This window comes from Olea europaea, unplaced genomic scaffold, assembly GCF_002742605.1.
Source record: "Olea europaea var. sylvestris unplaced genomic scaffold, O_europaea_v1 scaffold2274, whole genome shotgun sequence".
NCBI lineage: Eukaryota > Viridiplantae > Streptophyta > Magnoliopsida > Lamiales > Oleaceae > Olea > Olea europaea.
Window position 1 is genome coordinate 60,696 of NW_019240809.1, and position 9,418 is coordinate 70,113.

Consider the following 9,418-nt stretch of genomic DNA (forward strand, 5'->3'; position numbering starts at 1 on the left):
AAAAAAAAAAAAAAAAAAAAAAGAGATAAAATCATATTTATTTTATTGTCGAGTACTGCATACAAAACACACCCCATGGTGCAAAATTTAAATTCTCTCTCTTTTTAATTTTTTTAATATAGAGAAATTTCATACCCTCTCAGTAAGCAAACAATACTGTTTGATATTTTCAATATTTTCTTAGGAGGAAAAGGGGTTTTGATGGAATAAATTGATTTTATAAGTTTTATATAGTCACCTGATCATATAAAGTTTCAACAGATGTACTTTGCAGAGTATTAGAGTGACTATACTTAGGCGAGGCAGAAGGAAGTTTTTCCTGATCATTAGGTAACTTTTGTACATTGGCAACTTCCCCCGAAGAATTGGTCCTATTGCTCAGCAATGTTTGGTCCTTCTCTATAGTTGAAGGAGGAGGAGGTCCAATGACTTTCGAAACTTTGGGGATGCTAGTTGTCGACCCTGCATCCATAGCATCAGAACTGTCGGGTAAAGATACAGGTGCACCTGAAAGAGCATCAGCACTGGTAGATATTTGTGGTGTACTGTCTACAGGCAACGCCACAGGAGCTGACAATTCAAATAATAAGAACTCCAATGAATTCCCATTTGGAGCATTGAAGATCTTTTCGGCCGCGGGTGATGGAGCGGATGAAGCCGTTTGCTGTACCTCTGGCTCTGCTTTAGAAGGAACCACAGGGTTGGCATCAAAATCAATCAAGCTACTAGAATCTACTGTCTTGTTTTCCTTTGGTTTCTCGTTTTCAGAATTTGGATTAGTAGAATCAGCTGCCTTCTGCTATATATAAACAACCAAAACCTCAAAACATAATTCGTTCAAATTTCAAAAATCAGTGGTATGGTGCAAGAGTTTCAATCTGCTAGAACTTATATCATAATACTGTTCAATAATGTCGTTAAACATCTGCAAAAATTAAAGAACTCACCCGGTCTCGTGCAGAGCCATCAATATCCCTTCCATCATTGGCTTTAGGAGGTTCACCAATTCTCAGAGGCAGAACTTTCTCGCCTAAAATATCTTTGACCGGGCGTATTGCTGGAGAATTTGTCTCCCGAATCATTTGAGAATTGGGCGACATTTTTCCAGTTCTGGATTCTTTACTCGAATACCTATCAAAACGCCTCACACCTCCATCATCGCGATACCTATCATCAACTATCTCAAAGCGAGTAGAAGAACGACCCCTATTATGACTCCCAGATCTCATATTTTCCTGATTGTACCGAGGACTTCTTTGTTCCATGAAATATCTAAAAGTTTTCTCGTTATTCATCACAATTGGACTAAATTTCTCAAGCGACTGCCGTTCGTAAATGTCATCTCCCCCAACATTACCAGCTCTTTCGAAAGAATGCTTCTCATAAGTATCACACTTGGGTTTCTGCAACATCAATAACATCATTATTTAAAAATCTAATGGACATTGTCTGAAAAGTCTAAAATCCTCTATGGTCATAAGCAATACACTAACCGTTCTAACCATTGGAAGCAAACTGTTCTCCTCGGTATACTTCCGATCTACATAAACATGCTTGATAAAATCTCGAATTCGATGAAGATTACTGAAGAACATCATACATAATTATAATACCAATTGTTTCTACATGAAATTGTATCACAGGTAAACCAAAGAATATACTACCTAGCATCAGGGCAAGAATTACGTTGTGGATCCCACACTTTAAAATAAATTTGCCTTGCTCGCTACGAATGACATATAGTTTAACCAGTAAGAAATGTGAGAAGTTTGATCAGAAATGAATTTAAATAAAATAAACAACAGAATTATCACTTTGGATATTAAGAATGAAGACCTCATTTCCCCCAGCTTGAAGAGCATTAACTTCTGCTACACTAAATTTTGCCATCGACACTGATTTTACTCGATGTGCGAATTCTCGACTGCAATTATTCCAGGAAAAAAATCATTAAACATTGAATTATCCCTTTATACATTTGGCTATATTCTTCTGTTATTTACTTCATTAAAAATCGGCATGCTATTTATGCAACTTACTGCACTCCACTACAATTTGTGCATACGAATGTCCAGAAAGTTGTACAAACATATTGTGGACCCTGCTTAACAGAAAAATAAGCAAAAATCAGTGAGGATCTAAAAATATACATGTCTCTCTATCAAGCGAAAAATGTATAATGAAAAAGGGATTATTAATATACATAATTCCAAACACTTATTCAGAATAAGGTTTAGCTTCTTGTTTTATTTCTATGATTCCAAACTATTTTTAAACAATGTTGTGTTCAACAATGGACCAAACGTAACAAGATTCGAAAAATTAGCAAATTTCATATCCTTTATTTTGATCATCTTTGGTTGACAAACCAATGCATATATCTGAAAGCCAAAAACTTTGGAATTGTTATATATCTCTACGTGGTTATAACAAAACATAACTCAAAACTCGAGCATTAATAGAAAAAATAATAAAATGTAACAAAGAGAAACAAAATAAAGAGTGCCCTAATAATTTCACAACCCTTGCATCAAAGAAAAGTTCAGCAGTTAAGCATTGATCTAGACTTGAGGTGTGAAACAAGGCTGGGCTGCCCCTTCTACAATCGGAAAGGCTTGTCCCTGCGGCAATTGATATAGACTAGAGGTGTGAAACCAGACCAGGCTGGCTGGTACATTGGTTGATCTTCCTTTAATGAAGAGATAAAGTCAGTTAAACTTTAGTCATTTTTGATATCTCCTAGAGATAAAAGACCTGAAGAAAATATTTCATGTATAATGCTGCATAATCTCTATTCCTACTTCTGCAACTATAGGTTTCACTTTTACCCAAACCAGGGAGCAGCCAAACTTTCTAAAGGCCTGCCCACCCAAACAAACGCCATCCAAAATAGAGCTAGTTTGACACCTCGAGTTCGGAATGTTAAAGAATCGAGAGTATTATCAATCTTAAATTCTCAAAATTAAAAGCAGTGAGAACCAAAACATACCAAACTGTTGCAGTTGATGCATCTCCTATTCTCTGGAAGCTTCAATAGATCACGAATGATCCTTTCAATTCTCTCTTCTTCATTCACTCGCTGAGGCATTTTATCATCCAATTTAAGCTCTGCTTGCCTTGTAACGTACATACATATAAGAACAACATTAGAATAAAACCCATGAAAATAAGTAAAAAGTTTCACAGAATTGCCATATCCTTCAATAATGAAACTAATCCGACATATTCTTTAAATTATTACAAGGGCATTATCATTAACAACATAGGTTTCAAATAAAATAACCTTACAAAATTGAAATTATTAGAATTAGAAAAAAGGTTTTTAAGTACATTTAAGATTTTTCTTCTTCTGTCCATTACCTTTTTCTTTCTCGAGATCTCTTGGCAATGAATTTCTGCAAATTTTTGGCAGCAGAGGGAGGTTGATTTTCAATTTTTCATGGTGGGGTTTTGAACTTACAGAGAAAAAGTTGTAAGGAAGAGTTTTTGTTGGCTTTTTTGGCTGGGGAAAGAAGATAGGTAGCGAGGGAATGTTGGCGGTTTTGACGGTTGGCGACTGTTATTTTTAGAAAATATGAAGAAATGTGTATAAAAAATGCAATTATAAGATTGAATCAACTATGAACCGCTCGACTTTTAACGGTCCATTGGATTCTCAATTAAACTACAGACTCTCTTTTAAAAAAAAAAAAAAAAAAGAGGAACGAATTCTATCATTTGGAGAGCATCTATAAATTTAGAGAGTTAAAATTTTGAAGTGCTCTAACAAGTTCTTTACATTTAACGCTTAATTTTACGATTCCCAAAAAATATTTATTATTTTTCCCTGTATTTTATTTTAACTAACTTTTCTTTAAATTATTTTATTACTTTTCTGCATTGAAAATTGAAACTCTTTGAATGCATTTAATTATAAATAGTAAATTAAATTGTTAATTTAAAGAATCTCTTAAAGCGAATTAACCTTTTAAAATAAAATCATCTCATTTTTAAAGATTCTTTTGGAAATGCTCTAATTAAAATTGGCTTCTCTAATCCTAGCCTAGTATCTCAGGTTGGGCATACCCTTTATTCTATTTTTCTTCAAATATCTACAAAATTGAGTCTTTAACTTTTTTCTTTTTTAGAACATTCGCTTGTTCAAGAACTCTACTCGAAACTTGATTTCAATTCTTAATATGTGTATCTTAAGCAAACACCACATTAATGTAGGTACTAGTGATAATTTATAAGGAAAATGATAGTCTGTCAGGGTCTGTGCTCTAAAAAGGGGGTCCACACCCATTTTTTAAGGACAAAAAATTTGCCCACCCTCTGATCTGTGAAAATGATCCTGGCAGACTAGCATGACTCAATTTATAATTGCAACAAGTAAATTAGTTTTAACTGTATTTTATAACATTATTGTTTTTGCTAGAGAGTGCTTTATAGTTTTCTTTGCACCAAGTTCTTTCTTACTCTTTGTTTCAACCTTCAGCCATCGATCACTTTTCTGGGCTGCTGGGCATAGGTGGAAGTCATAAAAGGATGCAGCTTTTATGAATTGTGAAGGAAATTTTAATACAAAAGTCAATGAATTAATTGATATAAAAGTAACTATCAAAAAATTATCTCACTGTTCAGTAATTAAAAATATTATTTATTACACAACTATAATAACTGATTCATCCGAGGAATCGGGACTTAGTCAAGTAGAACAGGATTGCAGCAAAAGATTCTAAACCTGCTGTTATATAGTTTACTGGATGAACAGAAGGGCATTGGCTGATTATTGTTTTAGAAAAACAGCTTGTTACGATCCTTCAAAAGATGGCAAATTGGTCGATTTCCTCATCTAAACACACAGTACATTAATGCTCAAAAGGGATTTCTAAGGGAGAGGTTTTTCCAGATGAAGGAAAGCTCCAGAAGTGAAAGGCCTATTGTATTGGAAGGTCATCTCTCGAATTCGAGCACTTCTTCAGTAATTTTTCAATTAGAGCCTGTTTGAAAGTGATTTTGAGAATTGATTTTTTTGACCGTTAGGAGAAAAGTGGAGTCCACCTGTGAGAAAAGAAATCAAATATAACGACCGGAATAGTGAAATAAGGGTCAAAAAATCAATTTTTTGAAAAGAAAAATCACTCCCAAACAGGCCCTTACTCCAAACGGAAATTTTTTTTGTGATCCCAAACCTTTTAATTAGTTGTAGACTATACCCAATCTTTCATTTTTGTACCAATAGTCTCAACCCTTTTATTTTGATTGCAGCTAGAACACAAATCAACGAAATACATCAATTCCTTCATTAGTTCACCAAAATTAAAATTTTGACTCAATCTGACCGATTAAGTGAAGGATAAAATGGCATAATCAGTATTCACTCAATCTGTAGACTTTTGGGGGGAAGTGGAAATAGTGATTTACCCTTCATTTAATTGATCAGATTGAGTCAATTTTAATATTTGAGTCAATTTAACAAAGGAATGGATGGATTCCGTACATCTATCCTCCACCTACAATTTAAATTAAAAGTTTGGAAGTATGGATGCAAAAATGAAAGGGTTGAGTATGGCCTACAACCAACTGAAAGATGTGGGACCTCAATTGAAATTTTCCTAAAATTAAACGTAAAAACTAGCGAACAAGTTCCATATGCTCGTTCATCATTACTAACTTCACGATAACCCCAACTAATCTTTGGATGAAGAATTNCTCAATTTCAAACTCATAAACTGATTCCAAGGGATGTATATTACTTGGGTTCATTACTCTACTAATATGGAACACTAAAACTAAGGTTGAATGGTAGATCAGAGGATAAAAAAAGGCAATAAAATTTCCTGTACAGCGCTTGACAGCAAAAATTCCGCACGCCCTTGTGCTGGCAAAAGTAACCAGAGAAGTTGCATCTGACTGAAAAATTGAAATTGGCTCCTTCCAGAAAAGCAGATAAAAAGGCTAGAAACCAGAACTGCAGGAATAACTGGTTTTGCTGGGGAAAAGCACCATCTGGATTGGCAGAAGCCAACATATGCTGCACTGACTGCTCTAGCTATACTGCTATAGACAAAGATGGGGGTCAAACGTCTCGGAAAAAACAGAGGCCACTCAAAACAGTCGTGCAACTTTGATAAGCTATTTATAATTACATAATCACACCAATCAATTTTAACCACTGCCATTTGAGTTTGAAGCAGCTTTGATTGCATCTGCTGTCGTTAAAGCAACCACTGCTCTGTGGATGGCTAAATCTGCTCTGTAAAGCAATCTCTGGGCCTTCTCCCTCTTGAGTTTAGCCATATTACGCGCATGCTGCGCTGCACCCGACGCATCACGCAATCGGAACTCGTGTAGATCTGAACCGTCCAACTGCTCAACCCCAAGCCTCTGGTGTCCATCAAAATAGTAGTGCTTCTGACTAGACCACTCGGGTATACCCGTGTTCCGCTGTGGAGCCCCATTTGTGTTCCATGTTCTCTTGTTGTAAGAGGCCATTGTGTGCTGAATATTATAAGATGAATATGATCCATGCTTCTTCGGTTTGTTATAAAATTTGGTTTGACGATTCCACTCAGATGCATCGGTGTTCAATAAGAAATTTCCTAGTCCACCAGCATCTCTTGGAGACATTACCCGACTTGAAGCCAATAACAATGGTGAAGCATCAGCGGAATCATATATATTGACTGGATATAACCCCTTCTGATCTCCAAAAGCAAACCCAGTAGATCTTCTCCCTGCCATAACAGGTAAATATTAACAAAGGAGGGAGAAAACTAACTTGTAGCGGGGGACAAAGGATAAAGGGAAAAAAAAATATATTCAAAGAGGTACATCTATTAAAAAATTAAATTTGGACACTGGAAAGAATAGAATGCAACCAGAAGCATGAAGGCCATACTGATCCCCTGAAACAGTATGGTTGTATCCAGAAGCTGGGAATTTCCTGTGGGAACGTTGTTTTGAACCCTTGTTGGGAACATCTAGACCTCGTGGCTTTAGACAAAATGCAAACATAGGTGGTTTCTCAAGAGGGGACAAGTTTTCCTGGAAACCAGCGGAGAGGACAGTGTTGCCTCTGGCCATGGAATGCTCCCACTCTTTCAGCTGCTGCTCATACCTCTCCCAAAGAGGGGGCTGATAATATACAAGATGAAGAAATCTTGCTCAGCAACATCAAAATGATGTAAAGACCACAAAAAAATTGAAATTACCAAAAATCAGAGACAATAACAAATCAAATGCACCGCCATGCTAAATACACTCCCCTACTGAAGTGTCCACGGTACTAGCCATGTACTACTACAAAAGATGTAAATGAATACCTGGAGGTGACGTATTAATGGCATGCCCATTCTCTCCCTCTTCTGTCGCCAATGCTCATAAATGATTTTAGCAGTTTCTTTGGACTCCATCCCAGCCATCAGCTCTTCAAGTTCATCATTTGTGAAGTGAATACGATGTTGGACATATGAAACTCTTTCCAACACGTCGATGGTCTTCTCAAACAATTCATCAGATATCTCTCCATGTCTACTGTCATCGGAGGATAAAGATTTCTTGTTTATCATCAACCACAGCTCATCATCACTATCCATATCATATAAATTACGAGAGGAATCCATCGCCATTTCAACATCAGTTTGAACCTGTTGGAAGTACCGTAAAGGATTCCTAGCAAATGGCACTTGAGGTCCATAAATTTCACTTTCCTCGATAAGTTGGACTCCAGGGATAGGGATGTTCTTCGCAGAAGCAGCCCGAATATTCCTATTGTAGCACTCTTCATGCATATCCTTGAAAAGCATCCATTGGCTCCTGTCAGGAAACTCCAGTACCCAGTCCTTTCCCCCTTTCCACATCATAGCATGTGTGTAGCGGTTAGTTGACCCAGACTGCAAAATATGTTGAACTTTAAATGAATATTTTGTAATTCCAGAAAATTTAATAGCCAATCTCCATTCATTATGATCTGAAAGTTCTAAGACAACTTGTGCTCCATATTCTCTCCAACATTTGTCCCCAAGGGTGACTAAAACATTTGCACCACACGCTAAGAACTCCAGATTTCTTCGAGAACTCCTAGAACCATCAGACACTCTCTTCTCATTAGCTCTCCTAATCCTTTTGCAAGGTAGAACTTTCTGGTTATGGGTTTTCTGCTTCGCACTTACATCATAATTTCCGAAAGGCAATGTGTATTGAACTTGAGTACGTGGCTTCTTTGGCCCATTACTGAATCCATTGGTCATAAAGTTCCCCTTCCCTTCATGCCAGACAGGTGACAGATCTTCAGAAGGTGCAGCAGTGGGATTCGGGCTGTGGACAAGACCATCATTCATATTCCAACTTACATCAGAAATCTGTCGGGATATATGTCCTCTCTGACCAAACAGTGAATCAAATTGGACAAGGGACGGAACTTCCACACTCATGCCACTCAACCCATAATCACATCCAGGACTGGAGATTGGAGATGTGATGGACTGGGGTGCAATTACAACACACTGCTCATGCATCTGCTTATTCGATTCACACTCAGGTGATTGAACTAGAAGCTCAGTTACATTCTTTTCGAAACCTTTGGAACAACCAGTAGTTTCAGAGCTGTCTGACTTCTCCTTGTGAAGAACCACAAACGAGTCAGATTTATCAAAAACATTGCTTATGGAGACATCTTTCCCTGACTCTTGTTCAGAATTAGACAACAATACAGAAGCGGGAGCTCTGGTCAACAATGTTCCTACATTATTATGTTTAGCAATTTTATCTTGAACATTCACCAGGCAGGACTCAATATGAGTGCAGTCATCTGTAGTAGGTTGGCAAGAAATTTCTGGAGTTTTCAGTGTGCACACTATGCCATGATCCTGAAGGTTGACGCAAGCAAAATTGTGATCCACGAGCAGCTTGAGGTGCAGTGTTGTGAAGAAGGCAGGTGCAGCAGTAAATGAAAAGGCAAATGTTTGAAGCTCTGCAAGCTTTGAAGCCAAATTAAAAACAGCCTGGTTCATCCTTATCTTGCAGGATTCTCTAGAAACACCCATAGGCAGAATGCCAAGCACATCTTTCTTCTTTAAACCCTAATCAACAAGAGAAATCCGAAGTGAGTACCAACAAGAAGCAGAACTTAGTAAGCAAAATTGCTTGTACTCTCAAACTTTGACACAAAAGAGAAGAAGTGTATAACACTGATACAGCATAATAATTAATAACAAACTAAGCCTTGTTCGAACAAATTGTTGGCTACACAATTTTTTATCGCCCCTCCTTTCGTATCATTTTTAGATCTACCGGATGATCTACAGCATCTAACATAGATCTTTGACAACTATAATAGGCCATGTTAGAAAACAACGCATTGCTTTTGTGTGGAGCCAAAAGAATCTGTGCCGATGTTTAAAAAAGCAGAACTAGGCACTGACGCTTTTTTTTT

At 37.0% G+C, this 9,418-nt stretch overlaps 2 protein-coding genes across 6 annotated transcripts in view; both read right to left on the minus strand.

Moving 5' to 3' along the window:
- LOC111381283 (probable ADP-ribosylation factor GTPase-activating protein AGD14) overlaps positions 1-3,551 on the minus strand; it is a 12,674-nt gene extending 9,123 nt beyond the window's left edge. Inside the window, exons 1-8 of one of the 5 annotated variants that reach the window (XM_023005048.1) lie at positions 3,361-3,551; positions 2,990-3,108; positions 2,040-2,101; positions 1,837-1,924; positions 1,665-1,726; positions 1,494-1,584; positions 948-1,403; positions 239-799 (exon numbers count right to left, since the gene is read on the minus strand). In XM_023005048.1, the coding sequence (XP_022860816.1) occupies positions 239-799; positions 948-1,403; positions 1,494-1,584; positions 1,665-1,726; positions 1,837-1,924; positions 2,040-2,101; positions 2,990-3,088 (1,419 nt within the window). In that variant the 5' untranslated portion in view covers positions 3,089-3,108; positions 3,361-3,551. Of the gene's footprint in view, positions 1-238; positions 800-947; positions 1,404-1,493; positions 1,585-1,664; positions 1,727-1,814; positions 1,925-2,039; positions 2,102-2,989; positions 3,117-3,360 lie in introns of those variants that run through there. The other 4 variants (XM_023005050.1, XM_023005052.1, XM_023005049.1 and 1 more) reach the window with 4 other exon arrangements.
- Positions 3,552-5,695: 2,144 nt separating this feature from the next.
- The window catches only part of LOC111381280, a 9,934-nt gene continuing 6,211 nt past the window's right edge, over positions 5,696-9,418 (minus strand). Inside the window, exons 3-5 of the mRNA XM_023005044.1 lie at positions 7,308-9,065; positions 6,864-7,119; positions 5,696-6,719 (exon numbers count right to left, since the gene is read on the minus strand). Coding sequence (XP_022860812.1) covers positions 6,151-6,719; positions 6,864-7,119; positions 7,308-9,065 — 2,583 coding nt within the window. The 3' untranslated portion in view covers positions 5,696-6,150. The remainder of the gene's footprint in view (positions 6,720-6,863; positions 7,120-7,307; positions 9,066-9,418) is intronic.